This window comes from Mustela nigripes, chromosome 14 (assembly GCF_022355385.1).
Source record: "Mustela nigripes isolate SB6536 chromosome 14, MUSNIG.SB6536, whole genome shotgun sequence".
Classification (NCBI taxonomy): domain Eukaryota; kingdom Metazoa; phylum Chordata; class Mammalia; order Carnivora; family Mustelidae; genus Mustela; species Mustela nigripes.
Window position 1 is genome coordinate 80,811,312 of NC_081570.1, and position 27,364 is coordinate 80,838,675.

The 27,364-nt window shown below is 42.1% G+C and overlaps 1 protein-coding gene across 1 annotated transcript in view; it reads right to left on the reverse strand.

Annotated features, from left to right (window-relative positions):
* Positions 1-8,440: 8,440 nt before the first annotated feature.
* Positions 8,441-27,364, reverse strand: part of ALG14 (ALG14 UDP-N-acetylglucosaminyltransferase subunit) — an 88,619-nt gene continuing 69,695 nt past the window's right edge. Inside the window, exon 4 of the mRNA XM_059375467.1 lies at positions 8,441-9,519. Within this exon, the coding sequence (XP_059231450.1) occupies positions 9,289-9,519 (231 nt within the window). The 3' untranslated portion in view covers positions 8,441-9,288. The remainder of the gene's footprint in view (positions 9,520-27,364) is intronic.

Here is a 27,364-nt window from a genome sequence, read left to right on the forward strand (position 1 = left end):
AATATTTACGGAACGATGAGAAGCATATGGATAAAGAAGAAGGTGACATTTTGTACTTGATAGCAGGGGATTGAAAGGCCCCAGAGTGAATATTTGAATTCGGAAAAACCTATTCTGGTTCAGGAATCAGACTTACAGGCTGACTCCTTTCTTTTCATGAGTTAAATATGAAAGAAAAGTAAATTTGAAATTTCTTGTTCTCATTCTAAAACCTGGTTTGTTTTCTTTTATCCATAATAATATAGTATTTGACCTTTTAGCATCTGAAGATTTCTCACTCTCACTAAAAAATGATTTTCTATTTTTAAAACTTTTAAAGGTGGGTGCCTGGGTGGCTCAGTGGGTTAAGCCTCTGCCTTTGGCTCAGGTCATGATCTCAGGGTCCTGGGATCGAGTCCTGCATCGGGCTCTCTGTTTAGCGGGGAACCTGCTTCCCTCTCTCTCTCTGCCTGCCTCTCTGCCTACTTGTGATTGCTCTTTGTATGTCAAATAAATAAACAAATAAAATCTTAAAAAAAAAAAAAACCCACACAAACTTTTAAAGGTTTATTTATTTAAGTAATCTAGGCACCCAACATGGGCCTTGAACTCATAATCCCAAGATCAACAGTTTCACACTCTTCTGAGTCAGCCAGGCACCCTTAAACTTTTAGTTATGGGAATGCTCATATAGGCAGGAAAGTAGAGGCAACAATGTGATCAGTCTGGTGTCTGAGGCCCCTGCACTCACTGTCCCCAGCTTCTGCCCTCTTTCATCCATAAACTCCCCTGCCTTCCCCACTCTGCCAATGGGTTTTGAATCAAACCTCAGACATTCTATCATTTCATCCATAAATAACTTGTTTTCTCTATGATTTTGGTGAACATTAAAGCTCTCTATCTGGCCACTTCAGATTCAGCTTGTTCTGCTGGGGGTCGATGGACTGAGGCTTGGGCCCTTCCAGGGCCCTTGCACGGTTCCATGTCCAGAGCAGTTGGGGATAATGAGCTTGAAAATGGAACTTCAGGAGGAACTGAATAAGCGAACATTTTGGAGACTTTTATTCTTTGCCGAATTTCTGCCAACTCTGTATATGGTATTACCGTAAAGGTCTTGTTTTCTTCTGGCCCCCCTCCACCTTCTTTCTAAGAATGAAACTTCTCTGCCCTTTTCTGTGAGAGAGAAGCCGGTCATTCCAGACTCCATCCCTTGTGCTGCTGTTTGGCTTTCCTGTCATTTTGTTCCTGCACGAGTCTTGGTTTTTGTATTTTGGGCTTTGGCAATTCCCCTGGGGGAGCCCAGGGATGGGAAGGGTGGCCTCTCATTGAAAGATTAATGCACTTCAATCAGGAGAGTTCAACCAAGAACTTAAAGTTCTCTGTGGAGTCCCTGAATTTTAAATCACAATCCTAAAAAGACTGGGAGTGGAAAAAAAAAAAAAAAAAAAAAAGGAATTCCAAGTTAGAAAACAAAGATTTCACATTTCCCTGCCAGAAACACTGTTCTGATTTTTGGTTGAATGGCTTGGCTATTAATTAAGTTTTTGTGCTTAGCAGCTATCTCGTTTTCTACATTCTTGCTGTTAATCGTCATGTATGGGACACATGACTTCTGTTTCAATGCTAAAGTTTATTAGAGTGGAAAAAAAAAGTTATTCAGGAAAGGAAAAGAGATTAGGAACCAAGTCCAACCAGTTGCTTATTCATCTGCATATGGTTAAAAGATTTAAAAGAATCCATTGGTTTCTGTTTCACTGCTACATACAGGCTAAGAAGCAAGGAGGGAAAAAAAAAAGCCTTGAGGCGAGAAATCGTTTCCTCTCCTAATATTAAGCCAAGGTAACCAAACTTTGGAGAGACTGGCTCCTTCTGAAAGGTTATTGTTCCAATTACCTATTGCTTTGTAACAAATTCCCTCAGAACTTAGTGGCAGAAAACAGGAGCCTTTTCATCTTGTTCATGGACTCTGTGGGTCAGAAATTCACAGGGTACAGTGTCTGAGCCTCAGCCTGGAGAACTAAAAAGGCAGGGAGTGATGAGAATGACGGGGCTGGAATCATCTGGAGACTTCTCTCCTCACATGTCTAGCACCCTTGATCGAGATGACTCAAAGTCTGTACTCGAATGTGTCCAGGAACCAGAACAACCACACATTGTCTCTGCATGTGGCTTGGATTTCTCGAAGACGGTGGCTGCATACTGAGAGGATATCCCAAGGCGGAGTGTCTAGAGGGCAAACATTTCAAGAGACCAAGTCAGAACATCACTTTACACTCTTGCAGCATTCTAATGGTATGACAAGACACTCAGGCCAGTTTAGTTAGATTCAGAGGGAGAGCCACCTGTCAATAGCTCTTGACGAAGAAGTCAAGGTCCTACTGCAGAAGGCACGTGGATGGCCAACTGTGGACGATACAATGGACTCTAGGCTCTTTGCTGGTGTGAGGCCAGGTCTTGAGGTGTCTCTAGTGAGGAGCTCCTTGAAAGAGTTATTTTGTGCTGAGACCATCTTCTTCCTCCAGGCCCTCTCTTGTAGGCTATTTCATCCAGTTCTTACTCAGCTCTTCCCTAAAGCCATGCTTTGTTCCTGGCACCTTCAGTCTTTGTTTCGTCTTTGGCCGTGGGCAGAGGTGGAATCACAATAAACAAGCACATTCCCTGTAGCAGCTTCCTGGAGGCTGTGCCTAGCCTTCAGTTTGGTCTTTTTCCATCTGTATATACACCCACAAATAGACACGGATAGACTCCTTTACTACTGAGGATGGAGAAATCTTTTTTTTTTTTTTTTTGAGAAAGAATTCACATTCCTTAAAATTCACCCATTTAAAGTGTACATACAATTCAGTCATTTTTGGTACAGAGTTCTACAACCACAATCACGATCTAATCCCAGAACACTTTCATCACCCAGAAAAGAAATCCTATCCCCCTTAGGAATCACCTCTATTGCCCCTTCCACAGCCTCTGGCAATAGTAACTCTACTTTCTGTCTATGGATTTGACTATTCTGGACATTTCATATAAAGGGAATCATTCAATATGTGGTCTTTAGCGACTGGCTTCTTTCACTGACCATGTTTCCAAGGTTCATTTATCCATGTTGTATCATGTCATGTACTTCATTCCTTTCTGGGACCAAGTCATGTCCCATTGTATGGTTATACCACATTTCGTTAATCCAGTCATTGCTCAGTGGACCTCTGGGTTGTTTCTACTTTTTGTCTATTATGTAATGCCGGTATAAACATTCATGTACAAGTTTTTGTAAAATCATGTGCTTTCAATTCTCTGGAGTGTATAACTAGGAGCGGAATTGCTGGGCCATATGGTAATTCTATGTTTAACTTTTTTTAAGGAGCTGAGAAACTGTTTTCCACAGCTGCTGAAGCAGCCTGTGTCCCCGCCAGCAATGTATGAGGGTTTTAATTTCTCCTCGTCCTTGGCAACCCTTGTTATTTTCTGCTTTCAAGACAACTTTTTACTATAGTTATCCTAGAGGGTGGGAAATGGTCGCTGCATTTAGTTTAAGGACACCTTTCTTCAGGCAACTTACATACCATGGAAGTCATGTTGGTCACCTGGAGACACAAAGTTACTCAGGGCTTATTATGTGTCAGGTTCTGTGCTAAAGGGGGTATGTGTGCCATCTTAGTTTGGTGCCCACAACTCTGTAAGGAGGGACCATCATTATGCCTATTCGACAGGTAAACAAACTAAGCACAGAAGAACTTGCTGGAAAAGTGATGTAGTTTGGAAGACATGCATTTCCTGTATTAAAAAAAATTACAAAACTTGGATCCTAAGGCAGTTTATAGTCCAAGTGGAAGGTTTGAAAAACATCCCCCCCCCCAAACAAAACACCTCTGGCAGATTGTAGTTGGCAGAATTCTCGATGGCCATCAATATTCCACCCTGTCCCATCCACACCTTTATAATCCCCATATATTGGTGGGGCCTGTGAATACCATGGGCTATAACTCCCCTGATTATGTTACATTAATATGGCAAAAGGGATTTTGCAGATGGATAGTCCCTCATTTTGAGTTAACTAAAAGGCAGATTATCCTATGTGTGCCTGACCGAGTCATATCCATCCTTTAAAAGAGACAAACAGCAGTAGAGACTCTCATTGGCCTTTAAGGAACAGGTCGGCATGAGTCCTACAACTACAAGGAACTAAAGTCTGCCAGCAGTGACCTGAAGAAGCTTAGAAGAAGGTCCAGAGTTCCGGATCTGAACCCAGCTGTGGCTGTCTTCTTGAATAGAGCCTTGTGAGACCCTGAGCAGAGAAGCAGGTATCTTCTGACTGGATTTCTAACCTACAGAACAGTGGGAGAACAGGTGTTGTCTGAAGCCTCTGATTCATGGCTATTTGTTACATAGCAATAGAAAACTAGTACATAGATCATTGACTGACTAAAGGCTGATGGAGATGAAGTTATTGATGTGCCATTATGTAGGGGAGCAGTTCTCCAAATGTAGCCCAGCGGCCCCTGGGGTGTTCTCAAGACCTTTTCAGGGGCCTTTTCAGATCAAAGCTACTTCCATAATAATGCAAAGGTGTCACTTTCCTTTTTCCTGCTCATTCTCTTGGGATCTTACAGTTTTCTAGATGCTTCATGATGTGTGAGGATGTCATTGCTCTGATAGTTAATGATATGTGTCCTGTGTATTCTCTTATTTCAGATGTTTCCCTGTCTTAATTTCTAATATGGTAAATAGTGATGAAGATAGTCACCATAAACAAAAGTTGGTTGGGTCTTTGATAATTCTCAAGACTATAATGAGGTCCTGAGACCAGAAAGTTTGAGAACATTGGTCTAGATGAGCTGTAACTAAGTAGGCCTAGACAAAGTCTGAAGGTGTGAGAATTTATATGGTTAGTCAGTGCCCGTGTTTGGACCAGAACTGTGGCAGCTGTGACCAAGAATGGACCAAGAACATGAAAGTATGAGGTATAGTACCCGATATAACATGAATGTAAAGAAATAATTATCAGAAGCATTCATTTCTTCCCTCTACAGGTATTTCTAAGAAGAAGGTACTGCGATATGAAGGTCTGTAGCTCAGCGCTGACCTTAGGTGTGGGTGGCTATGTCACCGAGGTGTTTAGAGAAGAAGCTGAAACAAGGCTGTGAGAGATGGGGAAGTTTGTGGCAGAGGTGAAATGGAAGTTGGGAGAGGAAGTGGAAGGAGGAGGACAAATATTCAAGCTTATCCTTCAGACTGCCGCTAAAACATCCTTCTCAGAGAGGTCTTTCCTGGTATCTCTCTCTAGAGTACCCAGTACCTTCTTGTTCTTCACAGTGCCCTGTTCACCTCCTTCCTAGCACTTTTTTTTTTTAAACCTAACCTAGCTGGTTTTTTGTTTTTTGTTTTTTTTTTTAGAGATTTTATTTATTTATTTGACAGAGAGAAATCACAAATAGATGGAGAGGCAGGCAGAGGGAGAGAGAGAGGAAAGCAGGCTCCCTGCTGAGCAGAGAGCCCGATGCGGGACTCGATCCCAAGACCCTGAGATCATGACCCGAGCCGAAGGCAGTGGCTTAACCCACTGAGCCACCCAGGCGTCCCCCCCTCCCCCAACCTGGCTGTTAAGGTAAGTCTGGCTGAAGCTAGAGTGCCTTGGTTCAATTCTTGGCTCTGCCACTTTCTAATTATAAAATCTTGGATAAGGTACTTAATCTTTCTATGCCTCAGTTCCTCAACAAATGTGCTAATAAAACAAGCTTAGGTTGTGATCATGGGACTGAAGAGGAAAGGGTGGGTGTGAACTAGTTCAAAGGCAGAACCAATAGGTGAATTCAGATGACAAGGAGAGATGAGGATGGAAAGACAAGGGAAAAATATGGGGATATTAAAAAAAAGGGGAGGGGTACCAATTATATATGGATTAAGGAAAGAGAGTACAAAACAACAATTATTCCAAAGTTGTTGCTTGAGAGAGATGACAGAGGCTAGCATCAGTTGACTAATATGGAAGGGAAAAGGGGAGCTATGTCAAATCCATGTTTAAACTGAGTTGGCAGCAAGAACGTAAGTGTAGATCATTTGTTTTTAGAGCACTAGAGTGGTGGGCTGAATGGAAGAAAGTTTCAGGGCAGACAAGGAAATCCGGGTGTCTGCTCACTGCTGGACAGTTGAAATCATGGGAAAGAAACTCCACATGGCTCCACTGTATGGAGTGAGCTGTATGGAGAAGGACAATCTTCTTTAACCCTCATGATGATGTTCTTCCTGTGGATAAAAGAGGCTTAAGACATTGCTGTCAAACTCCTTTTGGTGAGATGGGACTTTGCAGAAGAAATAAAGCACTGATTAAAAAAAAAAAAAAGAAATAAAGCACTGATTCAATCTAAGGAACCATACAGTAAGGGGGTAGTACATTTCTCAGTTTGAATCTCACTTTGGAAAGCCAACGAACACATTTCAAGTTGCTTTTATATGGGAAAGCTAGGGTCATCTCCTTTCTACCAAGGACTTGCTATTCAGCCTAAAACCGTACAGCATTCCTCTTGTTGAAATGGTTTCATAGCACTCTAAGTTCCTGGCTAAAGCTTCCCGTGATGACTTTTGGATGTTCTATTTGAAATAGACTTTCAGCTGAGCAAGCTGCTGAAACCCTTTAGGACAACTAAACTATAGATAAAAATCTTCCAGGGAAGTAGGTGTGGGCAGGATGTGTGGTTTCCTTGTCTCCCATTTAAAGACTGATGCAATTAATTTTTCGTGAACAGTCTCTTCCAGTAAGAGGTGCATTCCAGATGGTTTCCAGAGCAATCAGAAAGGACAAGCTAACTGCTTAGCTACTGAGTTGAGACTGGAGCATGATGTTTTTCAAGCTGCACCCCTTTGCTAGTATGAACTTGAGGACCTGAATTAGCTATAACAACAACACACAGCCGGGCGGGCGCTTGTTTACCAAATAATCCAGAACTGGCAAACTTCACTCTGAATGTGTGCATGGCAGTCGGAATCCAGGAAGATAGTCCTAAATTTTTAGGGATATAACACACACGAGACTTTTTTCCTCTGACATTCCAGGCTAACCACTGCTTAAGTTAAGGCTCTACAGAACATCTGGGACATACATTTCTGGAAAAAATGATGGCATCTTTTCTAACAACTCTCTATGGCCTAAGCACTGCGCACTCCGGCCTGACAGGAGCCCCCGCAGCAGGATTACCTGTTGGGGTCCGGGGAGTGGCGCTGGCGCAGACAGGCATGAACAAAACAGAACACAGTCCAATTTCATACATCAACTATTTACCTAAAGCCACTTAGGAACAAAGTGCAGAGCAGAGCAAAATGCAAAGGGGAAAAAAGGTACATGCTGTTACCCCTTAAAAAAAAAAATCACTTTCTCTCTAAAGAAGTAGAGAAATGTCTACTAGAAATGTCACCTGGCATTCCAGGCCTTTCTATCAATGGAAGCAGGGGCAGCACCTAACCTTTGACGATTAAAGTCAAAGCACACAACAAACTACCTGCTGGCTGCCCCACAGCCACTGAACCAGACAGCAAAATAGTTTCCCTGTTCTGAGAGTTTTCTCAGCCGAACACCTAGAAAAATGTCCTAGTGACAGATGTGCTTACTTTATCCAGAGAAGATCTTCCCAAAGAGCAATAAAAGCTAGATCAGCCTCCACACGTTGACTGTACAATCTCTCAGGCAGTCATGCATTTTCACGGACACTCCCTCTCTTCATTTATTTCTTACCATCTAGTAGATGTACATCATACTTCTGAAACAGATTTAAGAGGAGAAAATAAAAACCTCAAATGCTACAAGAGGTCTTCTCCCTGTTAAAGAAGAGAGCTTAGAAGGAGGGGACGGAATTCCCATTTGTTGAGGAGATGCCGGCCCGCACTCCGTGTTTTATTTTTGTCGGTAATCGACAGCGCAGCACAGATTCTCAAGCACAGATTCTTTTGTTGGTCTCAAGGACCAACAAAATAATTTGTGGGGATCGGTGCAAAATAAAATGCGGGTCCCTTGTTCCACGTCTCTTAAGAACTCTGAGAGTGACAGCGGAGCATGAAAGCAAGCACAGGGCCCCTCTGAGTGTGGGTCCCTATGTGATGATGGCACAGGCCACAGGCCCCTGAAATGGGCTTCACTCATCAGCCAGGCTGCCGGGGCTGGAATCTTGGTTTTGCCATTTACTGGTCATGTGATCTTAGACAAATCATCTGTAACAGGGGGATAATAACTGTAACTGAGTTGTTATTAGGATTCTGCAAGTTAATATTTGAAAAGTGATTAGAAGAATTCCTGGCATATAGCACACCCTCAAATAAATGTTTAGTACCAATATATTCTACTGAGCCTAAACATCTCAAAATGCCAGGGATGACGATAGCCTCACCATTGTGAATTTACTAAAGCATTAAAAAAAAAAAAAAAAAAGTTTTGAGTGTTTGGATTCCTGAGCCACAGAATCACGTTTTTAGTACTATGACAGTTGTCACCTTTTAATTTATTTTAACGATTCAACAAGAGATTTCAAACAATCTTCTGGATTGAGAGCAACGACTCACAAAGCAAAACTGAAGACAAAAAAAGATCCTGGTTTATGCTCATGGCTCTGGAAGCCTGTGGAGTGCAACTTGTCATGAAGCCCATGTAATATGACTGCTTCCTTTATGCTCAAAGGATTCACTGGGGACTTCACTACTTCCATACAGGAAACAGAGCCTCCTGTATCTGAACAAAAACTAAGAAATATCTTTCTTTTCTTTTTACAATGCAGAATATTGTAAAAAAAAAAAAAAAAGCTGCAGAACAGGAAATGTTGCTAATCATACTAATACTGTATTTAGCTGTAGGAAAAATATTACTAAAACAAGTCAGAAGATAACTTGCAGGTAGTGATAAAAAAAGAAATTTGGTGCACAGAGGCATAAATACTTAATGGTTAATGTTTGTTTTATTTTTAATTTTTTAAAAAGATTTTATTTATTTGAGAGAGAAAGAGAACACACACGTGTGGGGGGAGGGGCAGAAAGAGAATCTCAAGCTGACTCCATGCTGAGTGGGGAACCTGACATGGGGCTCGATCTCACGACCCTGAGATCATGACCTGAATCTAATGCTTAACCAACTGAGCCACCCAGGTGCCCCTTAATGTTTGTAATTATAAGAGCACCGTCAGTCTCCCAACTGGATTATTTACACCTTTTTTACTCTTCACTACCAATAATTCTCAGGACCCGCAGAAGCCTTCACAATAAACATGTAGTTTTTTCTACTCCAGTTATAATAAATATGGTTGGCTGCAAAATTCTAGAGAAGTAAGCTGTCATTTGTCAAACAATTCGCCCGAGGTACACAGACTTGGGATACTTTTCCTTAAGAGCCGGCCACTGAACAATGAAGTAATCGGAGAGGTGAAACAGAATCTTTCCGGACAGGGATAAGTGTTCTACTCGGCAGATGCTTTCAACATAGACAATGATCACTTTCTTTATTCCTAGTATCCCAAGGAGAAGGGCAGATATGCAGATAGGAACACATGTTCCTGGTCCATTACACAACACCTTAAAAAAAAAAAAAAATTGAAGGTCAAATTAACATAACACCAATCTGAATGAGGCATTTAAAATGAAAAACAGTCACATCTTAGAGGAGATTTTTTTATTATTCTAACCCTTGAATTATTCTGTGTCAAGATCTAGTATGAAGGAAACACATGCACTCAGGAGCCAGGCAGGGCTGTGTTGCTGGCTCTCCTGCTTACCAACTGTGTGGCTTGGGGCAAATAGCTTAACTTCTCTGGGCCTGAGTGGTGTGCCCCGTGCTACCAGAGGTGTCTAGCACAGCCAGACCCAGTGCTCAGCCAGCGTTCATTGGACCTGTGTGTACTGCTCTTCTCCAGATGTTTTGTGGATCTTGAATGTCACACAAAAACACAGAAGACAGATAAAGTCAGCTGTGAGTCATTGTTTTCTCATGTATCAACTTGTTCTTACTGATTTTTTAAAATCATCCTTCTAACAGCTGGAGCACTGACATGTAAGATATAGGAGAAAAAATGTCTTTAAATGACTATGTGGAGTATCTTTGTGGGATAGAGAATCTTTTAGGAGTTCAATTCAACAAATGGGATATTTGAGAGAAGGTTACGAAATGAATGAGATATTTTCCTCCAGAAAATTTAATCTGTGCTTGTGGTCCAGAGTTTAATGCTTTTGAATTCTGCTAATTTTTGTAGAAAGCCGCTGGTTAAAAACAATTTAGCTGGCAAAAACAACAAAAGAAATAAAAATTCGACTCCTAGAGCAACTGAAAAGAATTTTAGAAGTCTTTTAAGAAAATGAGAGGAAACCTATTTCACGGAATTGTTGGTAAGGTAATTTATTATTACTTTCAGAGAAAAAAATATTTGCACAAACATCTTAATCATATGCTCATACAGACAGACTGAATTAGTAAAACCTACCAAAGCATTTTTTTTAAAGTAGGCTCCATACCTAGCGTGGAACCTGACCCAGGGCTTGAACTCATGACCCTGAGATGAAGACCTGCGCTGAGATCAAGAGTCAGATGCCTAAGCAACTGAGATACTGAGGTGCCCCAATAAAGCATTTTTTTATACCACAAATGATAAAACAGGAGAGTTGTGGTTGTCTATGTATGCCTGTTGGACATTATCTACCACATCACATGGTGTTCCCAGAACGAAGTCCGCAAAACTTATCAGATATCAAGAAATCTTAGAGTTGAAAGGGTCTCCAGACACACTGCCCCACCATCTTGGCATTTCAGATTCTCCCAGATAGACAAACTGCCAGGGTTGTAAGACACCTCCAGGGCTCTTAAGGGTTTGATACAAGTTATATTACCTAGGCTCCACCCTTCCTGAAGGCATGACCACCTGGCACACCATTCACAGACTTTGGGAAGAGAGAAGGTAGTCTGCTTTAGGTGAGAACCAATCTTCTTTGTGCCATCCTTAAAGTGTCTACCTACAATTTAACTTCCTGTTTTTATGAAGAATTTTTGTTCAGTTTTCCTTGAATCACCAGCCATTAAGCTGCTTTTCAGACTAGTCTTCTTTAATCCCTACTGAGTTGCCCCTAGAACCTTTCTTCACAGACCCTCAAGGCAGAGAACTAGAAAGAAAATGGAACTGAGAGTCAGGAACAGGGTTCAGTCAGCTTGGGCAACAACAGTAAAGAGAGTCACCACCTCGGCTCTCACCACCACTCTTTATCAACAACTCATGGTGGCCAGGAACGGTCCTAAACATTTCACAGGCATAATTTCAATTACTCCTCACAGCAATCATTTGAGGCAAGTTTTATTGTCCCTTTTGTAGAAAAGGAAACTGAAGTACAGAGAGATTGGGCAAGTTGGCTTATTACACGTTTAGGAGTGGAGGAGTTCTTTTTTTTTTTTTAATTATTATTTTTAAAAATATTTATTTATTTGAGAGAGAGGGGAGACAGAGAGCACAATGGGGAGAGGTAGAGGGAGAGAGCAGAGAATCCAGAGCAGATGCCCTGCTGAGCATGGAACCTGATGCGGGGCTCCATCTCACGACCCTGTGATCAGGACCTGAGCAGAAATCATGAATCAGATGCTTAACCGACTGAGCCAGCCAGGTGCCCCAGGAGTGGAGGAGTTCTAGTGCTTCAGTCACTTTTTCTCTTGTGACTCAGTTACCATACACCAGGCGAGACTGGACTGAATGACCTTCCCTGTCAGCTCCATGATTCTTTTTTTAATTCAACGATGTTAATTTGCCTCTAGTGTTGTCTTAGGCCTAAATTACAAGATTGTTCTGAATCCTTTCAGGGTTTAGAATTCCAAAAATCCTATTAATGTAAGGTTTCTCAATAGTGGCATTATTGACATTTTGGACAGGATAATTTTTCATTGTGGTGGCCTGTCCTGCACATTGTAGGATGTCTAATAGCATCCCTGGCCTCTACCCACAAGATTCCAGTAGTCAAGACAATTAAGAATGTCTGCAGGCATTGCCAAATGTCTGCAGTGGGGAATCACTGCATTAATGTGTTCCGTAAACCCAGGATTATTTGTTGCTTTCTCAATCTTTTTCTCCATTGTACAGAATAAAAGAAAACCTACAGCTAAAAAATAACATAAAGATTACTTGTTGGGTCTTCAATGTCACAGAAATATTTTCATGTTTGTTGCTGTTAAAAAATGTACATATCCACATGTGTTCATCTCACTCTCTGTATACACAAACTGTGAACACCCTGATAGAAATGTCTGTATACAGGCAGGGAAATGATGGGGCATTGGTGGGAGATGTATAGCAACCTGCTATAGATCAGAAGCAGAAACTGAAGATAAAAGTCAAAGTTAAAGGTATTCATTTGTTTATCTCTGTCATATCTTTATTTTGAAGCACCTTACTATATTAAGTCCTAGGTATGATAAAACCATAAATTGTATTTTTAAAAAAGGAAAATTAATCTCAAGGAAAATTTAGGATAAGGAAAGCTATTCTCATTAGCCACAGGTTTTAATTCCGAGTTTTATAGAAGCCTAGGCAAACGTATTTAAAAATTGTGGATTATGGAGTTTCCGCTATTTAATGAAGGAGATCAGAAAGTCTTATTCCAAGCACTGAACAAAACAGAAGTAAAAAAAGATGTTAAACAATGTTACACAATATAATGATTGACGATGTCTTTTAAATTTTATAATAAACACAGAAATAATCTTTATATTTTTATTTCTTAAATGGACATTATTGATCAATGTGGAGGGCCTTGCTTTTATTCTCTCTTCTCCTCACTACCTTGTAAGCTCCTTATTGGCAGGGTCGATGTCTTGGACTATTTATATTCTGTACCTGGAACAAAAAAGGCACTCACTGAATTTTTCTCAAAGGAAAGAGTGGGGTATAAAGGAGGAGGAAATCCTTCTTTGTCTATTGTACGTGGAGTCAAATGCTTTATTTGCTATATTGAACTCTGTCATATGCACTTATTATAAACATGATGACTGTTAACTGACAGTTTTTAAAAAACCATCTCCCCTAAAAAAAAGCCCTAAAACAAAACAAAAAAATCCCAAGCATCCCACATCCATTTGCCTTTTCTCCAGGGGAACCACTGTATCTCTCAACCTAAGTGCTGGGGTAGACTCCATACTCAACTCTAAGGAGAGGACCTATGACTCCAGTCTAAACAGACATGGCATCAAATTTCTCTGACAAAAGTCATTTATTTGTTCAGGGAAGAGCACCTCACCCAGTTAGAAATCACAAGATATAGTGGGACATTTGTTGGGGTTTCTGAGAGAGCAGTGCTTTTTCTGCTATCCTGGGACCTAGAAGGGGGTAGGCCGGGCACCGTTAACATTTGTCTTGCTGCCATGAGAATGAAGCCATCACAAAGTAGAACAGAGTGGAGCTGAGACATGAAGACAGGCCAGGTCCCAAAGGTGGCATTTATGATCCATGAATCCAGCTGTGCCTGAAGGAAACCAGATCCATCCCTAGACTTGCCAGGTATGTGAGGGAATACATTCCGTTTTTGCTTTAGCAGTATGAATCAGGACTTCTGTCGGTAGTAATAAAAAGTGTACTAACTGACATAGCTCTTTATTTTGTCTAACTCCCTGACGAGCCTCTGACTATTTGCAGTGCCGAATGGTAGGTGTTCAATACGTGCCTGCAAGATGAAATAACACATCAATAAATAAACTTCTCTGACAGTAGAAAATCCAAGAGCTGTACTAAGACTAATACAACTTATAGGTTTGGAGAACAGAAGGAGGTCAGGGCTAATATAAATATGAATCACGAGGGTGGATGAGCCGGATCAAGGATCAATAGTTACAAGAGGATCGTTGTTCTGTAGATTTGGGTCATCACAGGTCAAGTCCCATTGGCTGAAACACAAAATCAGCGTGTATGAAGAGATGCAGTTAACCTGGGTAGTCTGAACTCAGCTCCCATACATAGAAAATGGGCCAGGGCCTTTGGGGTCCTGGACTGATTTGAAGATAAGAGACCATGAAGTTGAGAGTGAGTCAACAGGGAGCATGTGAAGGTGAGGCTGAAAGCCAGATGGAGAGTCTGATTCTGCTGACTCTAATTGCAGGGAATGGACAGAGAGGCAGAATCTAACTCTTGAGGTACCGCTGGTCTGAATGCCAGACTTTGAAACAGCCTCTTGCTGGTGGAGGCAGAGGTTGGAGAGAGCTCATGAACCGCAGGAACAGAGCTGCAAGGAAGGCTCTGTGGAGCTCCGAGGGTCATGGATAAAGCTGGAGAACTGGAGCCCACTGTCACAGCTGAGTAGGCTCAGACGGGATGTCTCCATGAAGGCCACAGGTTTCAAAAGCAATGCTTCTGTTTATAGGATATTGGCTCTACTTTCTAGACAGGTGAATGGGGAGATGTGAAGGGAGCAAACACCGAGGTGTAGGAACAATTCCAGAGACACAGGGAGAAAAACAGCTTGGATGTAAGGCTTAATGGGAAACAAAGTCAGAGGAGGGGCTTAAGAATGTACCTTCTTATTTTAGAAAGATAAGAAAACCACAAGGTCATCTGACTTAGCCTGCCCAAACAGTGTGCCAAAGATAAGGAATCGATGTTTCTTGTAGTCATCAAAGCTACAAAGATAGAGATCCTTAGGTGTGGCCAAGAGAAGAGTAATGGAAACCTCTGATAAGGCTATTTCAGCAAATCTTTGGGCTAAAATACAGGGCAGGGGAAGAGTGAGCCCAGGAGGAGGGAAGCTCCAATAGGAGCTGGGTGAGGTAGCAGACAAGAGCTGACGACTCACTGTGAACATGAAGAGCCCCGGGAACACACTGGTGGGGAGGGAGGAACTTACTGTACAGAAAAGAGTTGAGTTCTTTCAACACCAGGATCAAAGAGTTAGAATATGGGGTGTTTAGTTTGAGTTTGGGTTGGGAAAAACTACTTTTTGAGGACATGACAAGGGATAAAAATGATGGCACCAGAAGTGTGCCCCTAGCCAATTTTCTTTTAAATACTTGAATAATTTTCAGCTCAATGTGAAAACTACAAAAAGCATAAAGAAAAAGAGTAATCCTTCCAATCGCATCAATCTGTTAACATTCTCTTTCAAAGAATGTCTTTATATAAACATTTATATATTTTACTATAAAATAGGATTGTATGTGCACACACATAATTGTGAGAGCTTGTATATAAACATTGTAAAGTTCTCTTAAGCTATAGTTTTGTGTGCTATACAAAGTTTTTTTTTTAAAAAATCCATGATTTTTAATGACTGTATATACTTAATCCTATGGATATCTCAAAATTCAATGAACTTTTCCCTTATTGGTAGAAATTTAGACTAGTATGGTTTTTTTCCCCCTGTTCTAAATCATGTTGCTTAAACATCTTTGTATATAAATCTATGATTCTTAAGGTTTTAATTTTGGATTGCACTATGTTCCAGAGTTCTTGCTGAGGGAGAGGTCAGAAGAAACAGCTTCAAGGACTTAAGGAAGTTGTACAAAGTTTAATAAAACAACTGTCATGAATTGGGAATGGGCCATGTGGTGTTTTGGTTCTGCGCCTGCCTAAATTTGTTTGAGCAATTTCTCACTGAACTGTGGCAGCAAGCTGAGCCCACCTCTCAGAGCACAAGTGAGAATCCTTTCTGGGCCTGCTTTGTAGCTCGTGGACAGGCCAGTAACCTGGCCAGATGTTTCTGCCTAGATCGGACCAGGAGCTAGTGGTATGGAAAAGCAGCTCTGGAGGAGACACTTTTCTTGTGGCAAAGGTGCCATTGCAAGAGTCTCCTATCCAATTCCAGTCATGGCAGTTGCCGTGTTCACTGTCCATCAGTGGCGGCAGCACTGTCCTCCCAAACCAGCCCTATGGCCATGGAACTTTGGCCATGGTCCTAGCTGCTCAGTTCCCACCTGGTCCTTCCATGTTTTCTAATCCTACTGTATTAGCTTTCTCAGTAATCCTGAGAGCTCTTCTTTTAAGGTTCCGAACCCAATTCCAAAGTGTTTGTATGTGTGTGTGGGGGGGTGGTTTCCCTATACACAACACCAAGCAGTTTACGGATACCAGCGATCTAACTGAGAATTCAACTCAGTCTTGACATGATCTATCCAGAGACAGTACCAGATTCCACAGGTTAAAGGTTCAGTCCTGCAAGACTGGCTCTCACCCCTTACTTCAGACACCAGTAAAAAGCCCCAGGCTGTTACCTGTGCTTCTGACGGACAGGCTACAGACTGGAAGTTAGAACAACCTCCTCCCTATGTTCTTTTAATTTGCTAGAGCCGCTTGCAGCACCAGGGAAACAATTATACTCACCATTTTTATTAAAGGATATGATAAAGATATGAATAAACAGCCAGATGAAGAGATTCATAGAGTTTAGTATGGCATGCCACTCTCCACAATCTCCCAAATGTTCAGAAGTTCTCGGAACCCAGATCTTTGGGCTTTGATGAAGACCTCATTACATGGTCATGACTAAGTCATCGGCCACTGGCTGATTTAACCTCCAGTGCCCTCTTCCCTCCTCCGAGATGGGAGGGTGGGGGAAACTTGAAAATTCCAGCCCTCTAATCACCGGGTTGGTCCTCCTGGCAACCAGGACCCAAAAATCACCTTCATTAATATAACAAAAGACTCCTTCATTGCCCTATCACAGGAAATTCCAAGGGTTTTAGGAGCCTTGAGCCAGGAACCTTGGACTAAGACCAAATACATTACAATAAATACATATAGTCATTCAGATGACCAAGTGTGTATTTCTTATAAATCATAAAACTGTAGCTCTTCAGAGCCTTTCACTAAATTCTCTTTCTGTTTCTGTCAGCCAGAGTGGATTTTTACGGTTTGTTACCAAGAACCCAGACCAGTAGGGAAAGAACAAAGGCTTTGAGAGTAGCAAATGCAGAGTTAGAGGAGGAGTGGATCATGTCAGAACAGGCCTAGCATTTGCTCAGGCAGGGCTAGGAGCGCTAAACTGTGAGCACAGGAAGCAGACATAGTGAAACACGGATGAGGATGAGGCCATAAGAAGGGCCAGGCAGGCAAGCACTCCAGCAGGGGAAGGATAGGTGCATGGCCTCATTCGGACAAGGAGGAGGGGAAGATGAGTGAGAGAACAGCTCAGAAAACTGGGGAGAGAAGCATCTGAGAATAATCCAGAGAGTGAGGAAGAAACTCCAGTTGGAGAGCAGGTGGTTTGTAACATGTGGCTGAAGAGGTTACTGTCAAGCACCAGAAGGCTGGGGTAAAGCCTGAGCAAAGGCAGCGCCGAGGGTCCGAGAGCCGAGGAGGTGGACAGCAGGAAGGAAAAGGATGTGTAGCAGATGGGATGACGTATTCCTTGGCTCACAATACGGTACAGTGCATTTCTTCTTTTTTATGTATAGTTAATCATCTGAGTATTAACAGTTAAACAGAAACATCTAAATATCAAAAACAATGTGAAATAACCAAATAAAATCCTAAACACTAGAATCACCGGCTATTTATGGACCTCAAGGTCTCTTACAATTCCATTGCTAACACTGAATTTTCAGAGTTGTCATCTTTATGCATATAGCATTTTTGAGGTCTACTTTTCCAATTTGATCGCTGCTTTCCTTCCATGTTCTACACAGGCATTTGCTGCTTTGCTGCACAAATATGCCACGGTCCACCCGTATACTTCCCTACTTCTCTAGAACCAGGGAGAGCTTTCATCTTCTTTTAAACCATATCAAAAAGGTAAGTAAATTATAAACTGTCTTTATGTAGGCTCATGTGCTCATGTTGTAAGGACACTGACTATATTGCTGGTTCCTCAAAAGATCAGTTACTTGCATCTTCCTTGGTTACAACTCAAAACAACTGTTCCTAATGTAAATTAGGTTCCTGGACCCAGTTCCAATGTGTATGTGTGTGTTTGTGTGTGTTCGCACGTGTGTACGCTTCCCCACATCGACAATGATCCAGACACCATCTGGATGCCCTACTATTTAACTCCATTCTGACACTACTCACAGACAGAATCAGATTCCTTGGGTAAAAGGCTCAGTCCCACAAAACCGCCCTCCACTTCAGACAGCAGTCCCAAGCCCAGGATGTTACTGGTGCTTCTGACTGGCTAACAGGCTACAAACTGGAGGCTCCAACCACCTGCCTGAACTCAGGATACCACCTGCAGGTCCAAGTTGTTACCAGTACTTCTGACTCAATGGCTTTAAATCAGAGGTTCCCATGATCTCCTCCTTGGGTTCAATTAATTACCTAGAATGGCTCATGGAACCCAGAAAAATCCATTTACTCAACAGATTATGGATTTATTACAAAGGATGTTAAAGGATATGAATCAACAGCCAGATGAGGAGATATACAAGGAAGGTATAGGGAAAGGGCATGCCGGGCTTCCAGGCCCTGTCAGAACTTGCCATTCTCCTCAAATCTCCATGTGTTCTCTAGCCTAGAAGCTCTCTGAGCTCCATCTTCTTGGGTTTTTATGGAGGTTTTGTTACATAGCCATGATTGAGCAAATCATTGGCCACTGGCAATGGATGGAACCTCCAGGTCCCCTCCCCTCCCTGGAAGTTGGGACTGAATATTCAAACCCTCTTATCACATGTCTCGCTACACTGGTAACTAGCCTGCAACTTAGGGGATTTCTAAAACAAAACAAAAATAGCAAAACAAAACAAAACAACCCCAAAACCTTTATCGCTCCCATCATTTAGATAATTCCAAGGGTTATAGAGGAGCTTTGAGTCAGGAACTGTGGCTGAAGACCAAATATACAGAAGAATACATTTTGGTCACCTGAGTGACCAAATACACCCTTTTCTTCTAAATCACAATAGAAAAAAGAGCAGTAAACTTTGGTCCTGTGGGATCTTTCCCAACTGATTAAGTTCCCTACACTGACACTTCAACACTGACTACTCCAGTTCAGCCAGAACATTCTCACTCATACTGCATTCACATGATCCATCAAGAAGCTGGACAACATGGGCCAGGGGTTTACAATCACACAGACCTGGGCTGGCTGTCCCACAGCAATGTTACCAGGAACAAAATGCTCATCCATTCCATGGCTCATTTTCCTCACTTATGGATCACTTCATTCAAGAAATACTTATTGAGCAAAGATAATATGCCAGGCACCATTGTGGGTATTAGAGATGTACTAGTGAACAGAAGCCTGAAAGCATACATTCCAGTGGGCAGACAGAAAGTAACAGGTGCATGTATGAACATATAACATAAAGCAGGATAAGGAGACAGTAGGTATGGAGGTCAAGGTAGATGTGGGAGGAGGGGATTTGAGAGCAAATATCTGATGAAGTGGTATGGTCTTCCGAGTGAATCAGACATTGTTAGAGGAAGAGGCAGGAAAGAGGAGACAGGTTTTGTGGACTGACTGTAAGTCACCGAGGGCCAATGAAAAGTATTGGTGGGTTAGAGGGGTGGGTGCTTGAGACAAATTATATTTTAACAGAGTTGTTAAACTCTGCTTCAGGGGTTTGACTTCTAGTGGCACCTACTGGAGACAAAGATACGGAGGGCCAGATGACCCTAGTCTGATGTCCTTGTGGGGAGGCGAACAATAAGCTCTAAAGTATTCTCTTTCTTGGGGGTTTGTAGTGGTGAGGCAGAGAATGTTAGCGGTGGGGAAGAGTAATCAATGAGAAACAAACAGAACACAAGGAAAATAGCATCTATGTAATAGTGTTACTGTAAGATTAAATGAGATAATACATGTAAAGCATCTAACATAGTGGCCCATGGTGAAAATCCAGTAAATGGCAGCTATTATTATAATCTATCCAAAGGTCAAGTAGTGTAATTGTGGCATTTTTCAAACTCTTAAGAGTGTTCATACGGCTTTTCTTTGTCACAGGCATAGCACTGACTTGGCATGATTTATCCTACCCTTCAGAGGGTCCCTTGTAAGAGTAGACCCAACCATCCATTTTGGTCTCTTTAACTTCCAGTCATATTTTTTGCCCTGCCTGCTCCACTCCAAGTGACGCTTATGTAAAAAAATGAAGGAAGGAGCCTGATGATCAGCAGTGGTATTTTCTGGATTTGCACAGACGGTAGATGACTGAAGGATTCTTGAATGTCCCTGCTCTGGGTCTGCGGAGCCCCAGTAGTGTACTTCCCAGCCTGTGTTGAAATGACCGTGAAAGCTGATGGCCACAACACAGTCAACAAGCCTGATAACATGATGAATAAGCCTACTCTTGTTCATTTCAAAACAGGAGTTGGCTATTTTCCCCTTGCATGGGAAACTAGAATTCCCAACCTTCTGGTGACCTTCCTGATTTGTGGGTTTGGATTTAGCAACAGGGATGCTAGCTAAACAGGTGGCAGAGACACGCTGGTATCAGGCTCCAGTGTCCTCTCCACAACTCAGGGACACTTAGCTGTAGTTTCAGTGCATGTTAGTATGGTCCTGCACACAAGGCTCCACACCCTTTTGGCACTCTGCACATGATGACAGCCAACCCTCCCACCGTAAGTGCAGAATAGGCAAAAAGCACTCAGCGGTTGTATGGCACACACTGGGTTGGCATTTCATTGCCTTGTCCTGATCTCCCATCATAAAAAAAGTAAATACAGGGACACCTGGGTGGCTCAGTTGGTTAAGCACCTGCCTTCAGTGAGGGTCATGATCCCAGGGTCCTGGGATTGAGCCCCACCCTTCAGGCTTCCTTGGTCCTGTGGTCTGGTTAAGCCACACCTGCTTTGTATCATTATTAAAGATCATTGTCAGGCTAAACCAAACATTGTTTTCCTAACCGTTCCTGAAAGCAGTTGAGGAAACTGAATCTTTTAGTTTTCCTGTTCTCAGGACCAAATGGTTAAGGTGACGTTTCCTGCCTTCTTGTTTTTTGTTTTTTTTTTTTTTTTTCTTTGTTTTCATTGTATTTTCAACTGTCTGAAATTATTTCACAGAGATCTTTGAATTGTACTAATTCAGTATTTTTTCCTTTTGCTTTCCCTACGCCCTATACTCAGTAGCTCTCCCAAAAGCACAGATTGCTACTGCTAGATGCAGACTCTGGGAGTCATTTATTTCAATCCTCTCCCTGTTACCTGACAAAGAAGGGCAAGACCTTGACCTTTACAGGCACCTACTATTGCCAGGCACAGAGCCTGTGTGGCCCATTTTGCATTAATTACCTCACTTGAACCCTATAATCGCCTCTGAGGTGGGTGCTGTTATCCTCATGTTTTGGACAAGAAAACTAAGGCACACAGAAATCAAATAAGATCACACAGACAAGACTCAAACCCAGCCTGGGGGACTCCCGTTTACCATCTTGGTCTGGCACTGTCCTGCACCTGTCAACCAGATCTGGTGTTAGCTGGAAGTGGCTCAACGCCAGGTCGGCTCCAGGGCAGATAGGACGCAGGGAGTTTAACTGAAAGTGAAATTTTGGCAATTGTTACTAATATTTTATAGCTTTAAAGGAGAAATTAATGGCAAACTGTAACATGCCTTTGGACTAGGATGGATTAGAAAAGCTTTTCAGTAGATTAAATAGGAAAATGGTAAACATTTTTATAAGAGAAGGGAGTATTCATTCTAAACAGGAAGAACTGGCTTGATCAGAGCAATTATGTAATTGCTGACTTTCGTCAAGGCCCCTTCTTAACTAGATAAGTGATATTTTCCTCATGATCCTTAATTTTTTTTTCCATGTAGTTATGTATAAAATTTCTATCTTGGGGCACCTGGGTGGCTCAGTTGTTAAGCATCTGCCTTTGGCTCAGGTCATGCTTCCAGGGACCTGGGATACAGCCCCACATTGGGCTCCCTGCTCAGCGGAGAGCCTGTTTCTCTCTCTCCTGCCTGTCCCTCCCCACTACTCATGCTCGCTCCCTGTCCCAAATAAATAAAATCTTAAAAAAAACACTTCTATCTTGTTGAACTGAAAATAGTCAGCAGTTTTCCATAGATAATTTATGCCCAGATTATTTTGGTAGCACAGGCATATCTTGTTTTATTGCACTTTGCTTTATTGTGTTTCACAGATACTGTGGTTTTTGTTTTTGTCTTCAACAAACTGAAGGTCTGCGGCAGCCCTGTGTGGAGCAAGGTTATCATTGCTGGTTTTCCAACAGTACTTGCTCAGTTCAGGTCTCTGTGTCACATTTGGTAATTCTTACAGTGTTTTAAACTTTTTCATTTTTATTATATTTGTTATGGTGATCTGTGATCACTGATCATGATGTTACTACTATCATTGTTTGAGGAGCCACGCATCTTACCCATAAAAAAATCACAAACTTAATTGATAAATTTGCCTATCCCAACTGCTCTACCATTGGCCATTGCCTTCATCTCTCTCCCTTTCCTCGGGCTTCCCTGTTTCCTGAGCCACTATGATTGTGAAATTATGCTGCTTAATAACCCTACCAGAGCCTCTAAGTAGTCAAGTGAAAGGAAGAGTCATACATTTCTCCCTTTAAATCAAAAGCTGCAAGTGATTAAGCTTAGTGAGGAAGGCATGTTGAAAGCCAAGACAGGCCAAAAGTTGCTGAACAGTCAGCCAAGTTGTGAATGCAAAAGAAAAGTTCTTGAAGAAAATTAAAGGTGCTACTCCAGTGAACATGCAAATGATAAGAAAGCAAAACGGCCTTATTGCTGTTATGGAGAAGGTTGCAGTGATCTGGATAGAAGATCAAATCAGCCACAACATTCCCTTAAGCCAAAGCCTGCACTGAGGACTCTTTTCTGTTATACACTCAAAAGACAGGAACATTTGTAGGAACCGAGAGAAGCAATTCAATTCTAGTGAAGTTGTTTCATGAGATTTAAGGAAGAAGCCATCTCTCTAACATACGAGTGCAAGGTGACACATCAAGCTGCAAGTGATCCAGAAGATCCCACTAAAGTTAGTCATGAAGGGGACTATGCCAAACAAGATTTTCAATGTAGACAAAGTAGCCTTCTATTGGAAGATGTCATCTAGGATGTTCATTGCTAGAGAGAACTCAATGCATGGCTTGAAGGCTTCAAAGACAGGCTCACTCTCTTGTTAGGTGTTAAAGGAGCTGGTGACTTGAAGTCGAAGCCAGTACCATTCTGAAAACCCCAGGGTCCTCAAGAATTTTGCTACACCTACTGTGCCTGTGCTCTAGAAATGGAAAAACAAAGCCTCGATGACAGTACATCTGTTTATAACATAATGTACTGAACATTTTAAGCCCACTATTGAGACCTCCTGCTCAGAAAAAAAAAGATTTCTTTTCAAAATATGACTGCTCATTGACAATGCACCTGGTCACCCAAGAGCTCTGATGGAGATGGACGACATGAGTGTTGTTTTCATGCTAAAACAGCATCCCTTCTGCAGCCCATGGATCAAGTAGTAATTTCGACTTTCAAGGTTATTATGTAAAAAATACATTTTTTAAAAAAAAGATTTTATTTATTTATTTGACAGAGAGAGAGAGAGATCACAAGTAGGTAGAGAGGCAGTGGGAAGCAGGCTTCCCGCTGAGCAGAGAGCCCAATGCAGGGGTCTATCCCAGGACCCTAAAATCATGACCTGAGCCGAAGGCAGCAGCTTGACCCACTCAGCCACCCAGGTACCCCTAAGAAATACATTTTATAAGGCTACAGTTGCCATGGATAGTGATTCCTCTGATGGCTCTAGGAAAAGTCCATTGAAAATCTTCTGGAAAGGATTCACCATTCTACACACCATTAAGAACATTCATGATTCATAGGAAGAGGTCACAATATCAACATGAACAGGAGTCTGGAAGAAGTTGATCCCAGCCCTCATGGATGACTTGGTGGGCTCAGGACTCCAGTGGAGGCAGGAACAGCAGATGTGGTGGAAAGAGGGAGAGGACTGGAAGCAGCAGGAGAGCCTGAATATGTGACTGGACAGCTGCGATCTCCTGACTAAACTTGCACGGTGGAGGGGCTGCTTCTTATGGATGAGCAAAGACAGTGGTTTCCTGAGCTGAACTCTACTGCTGGTAAAGATACTGTGAAGATGGCTGAAATGACAACAGAGGATTTATCAACACACTTAGTTGATAAAGCAGCGGCAGGGTTTGAGAGGACAGACTTCAATTGTGAAAGAAGTTCTGCTGTGAGTAAAATGCTATCAAACAGCATCACATGCTATAGAGAATTGTTCATGAAAGGAAGCGTCAATCAATGTGGCAAACTTAGTTGTTGTCTTATTATTTTTTAAAAAGTTTTTATTTATTTATTTGACAGAGAGATAGAGAGCACAAGTAGGCAGAGCAGCAGGCAGAGGGAGAGGGAGAAGCAGGCTCCCCACTGAGCAGGGAGCCTGCCTAGGGGTTCGATTCCAGGACCCTGGGATTATGACCTGAGCTGAAGGCAGCAGCTTAATTGATTGAGCCACCCAGGCACCCCCACTGTTGTCTTACTTTAGAAACTGTCAAAGGGCACTTGGGTGGCTTAGTCAGTTAAGTGTCCAACTCTTGGTTTCAGTGCAGGTCCATGATCTCAGGGTTGTGAGATCGTGCCCTGCATCGGGATCCATGCTCAGCATGGAGTCTGCTTGTCCCACTCCCTCTGCTACTCCTCCTGCTCACTCAAATAATTAAAAAAAAAAAAAATTTCACAATGACCCCAACTTTCAGCAGCCACTACCCTGGTCAGTCAGCAGCCATCAACATCAAGGCAAAACCCTCCACCAACAAAAAGATTACAACTTGGTAAAAGCTCTGATGATGATTAACATTTTATCAAAGAAGTCTATTTCCATTAAGGTATAGGCAGTTTTTTAGACCCAATGATATTGCACACTTAGTAGACTATAGTGTAGCATAAACATAACTTTTATATGCACTGGGAAACCAAAAGAATTCATTTGACTTGCTTTATTTGGTATTTGCTTTATGGTTGTGGCCTGGAACCAAATCCCTAACATCTTTAAGTTAGGCCTATATGAAAAAATGCTTATGAATTTTTATAGAGGATTACCTGATTCCTTAATTCTGAGTCAAAAGGATATACAGAAGCACTTGTTTATGAGATACTGGTTGTGTGTGTGTGTGTAAGAGAGACACTCAGACAATGACACAAAGGCAAAGGATACTATTCAACAGACTGAGATGCATTAAGTAGCTGCAGTACCCTGCTGTGGTTAAACATGGTCCTACTCTGTAGCCATGCCCGGATTCCACACCTTGAATAAGCTTTCAAGATTCTCCAGAGAACATGTGCTTCACTCTGTGTATTCAGGAATTCACAAGTTATTGCCCTTTAGTGTTCCACCACACACCGATCAAAATCCTAGCAATGGTGCACCTGACACCATCAGTAATAGACACTGCTTATCAAAATCAGGGTGTTTTTTGAGGTTTTGATGGACTTCAATCTTTAGCTGAGTTTTGTTATGTATGTTCGGCTGCACTAATGACTCCTTCCTATTAGAGACTCAGAAGACAGCTACCTTGGTAGGAACTGAGAGAAGTAATGAGTTTCCATTCAATCCCCCCAGTTCCATTCAGAGGGGACCCCCTTTAAACCAGCCAGGAGAAAAGCGAATCTGTGTTAGAGTTTCTCTGCCTTCCACGTCACAGTCACCGAGGGGCACTTGCACCAAATGTATTCTTTCCAAAGCAGAATCTCTGGGTCCAGAGTTCAGGTCTATGCATTTTCAACAAGCTCCCACATTCTGGTGGAAACTACAGCTTGTAAACCTCATGCCATCTGTATGGTTGATGTTCTTTCAAGATCAACAGTGGCTCTTTTGACTTAATTACAGTCTTTCCTCCTCCCCTAAACCCTGCTGAGGGCAGTGCTGGGCCCCAGTCCAGGCATCCTCTGTGGGGGCAGCAGGTTCTCAGGTCCTCTGTTAGGAGCCTTTTAAGGGAAAAGGAGGTGGGCTGGCGGAAGAATAAACCCCTATTTTGTGCAGTCTGGTGAAGAGGGCAAGTAACACACACCAAATTCTTTACTGGTAAAGCTTCCCAGGGCAAGACTGAAAATAAAATTGTTAGAGGTCCACTCTAGGGTATAAAATGGAATTATCTTCGCCAGGATTAAATCACACTTCCTGAGTCTGACCGAGCGTTTCCAGGGAGAATAAGCGCCGCGCAGCCTTTAATGCCACTCCTTCATTGTTGTTCCTGACTCCTGCCCCCACTGATTGTCCAGCCCATTTGGCCTCCCCTGCCAGCTCACTGTGGCTTGAGTCTTTCAAACAGAGAGCTGGGTCCAAAAACAAAACCGGGGCAATTTCTGGTTGGGGAAGATGTTGGCAAGGGTAATTTTAGAGACTTAGAACAAGGCACTCACACATGTGACAGATGCTAACTTTAAAATTTGATGTTAATTATAAGCAAGTATGTTAAAATCCCTGTTATTGTTTGTTTTTTTAAGATTTTATTTATTTATTTGGCACAGAGAGAGAGAGAGAGTATAAGCAGGGGGAGTAGCAGGGAGAGGGAGAAGCAGGCTCCGGCAGAGCAGGAAGCCCTATGTGGAGCTCGATTCAGGACTCTGGGATCATGACCTGAGCCAAAGGCAAATGCTTAACCAACTGAGCCTCCAGGCATCCTGCCCCTTGTTGTAGTTCTGAGAGCTACCACTGGCCCATCACTCTGGGCTGTATCAACTGATTGTCTTTATTATGAAATTATTTTCACAAACTCAACAGTCACATCCTGAGCCGAGTGGGTAGCACAGTATAATGAGTACAGGGCAGATGCTGCAGTTTGGAACTATTTGGGTTTGAATCCTATCTCTGCCACTCAGTAACCATCAAACTTTGGGTAAGTCAGTTTTTTTCCTTATGTCCCAGTTTTCTTAGTCACAAAATGGGGTTAGAAAATGGTAACTAAGTCATAGGGTTGTTGTAAGGATTAAGTGAGTTAACACGTATAAGGAATTATAATGATGCCTGGCATTTTTCTTGGCACGGGGCAGGGGGAAGGCCTGGTAAGATGAACGAATCATCAGGTACGATCTACAAACGCGGTGCTGCATTCAGCTCCTTTCACGTACTCTGCACAAAATAGGTGCACAAAAAAAGTCTTAGGGGGAGCTGGCAGTGATTGCTGATTCACTATTGGGTCTCCAGTGGTGGTGGGTGGTTTAACATCATAAAAATGCCTCAAAAAACCCTACAAAAAAACAAAACAAAACAAAACAATGGCTTTGTCATTGCTTCTACAAAGAAAAACAAAAACTTTTTATAACATGTCATTAATTAAAAACTATCCACTCCAGTACTGTGAAACTAACAGAAATGTTTTAGTCTTTAAACAGAGGAAATTATTTTTTTCATTGCCTTATGTAATCGCTTACAAAACTTAAAGTGTGTGTTCACCATTGATATGCCTAATAATGCTCTGCTACAAGGGCCACTGAGTGCTATTATGTTCGATCAGTAAAAAAATCTTTAGACAATATATAGATATAA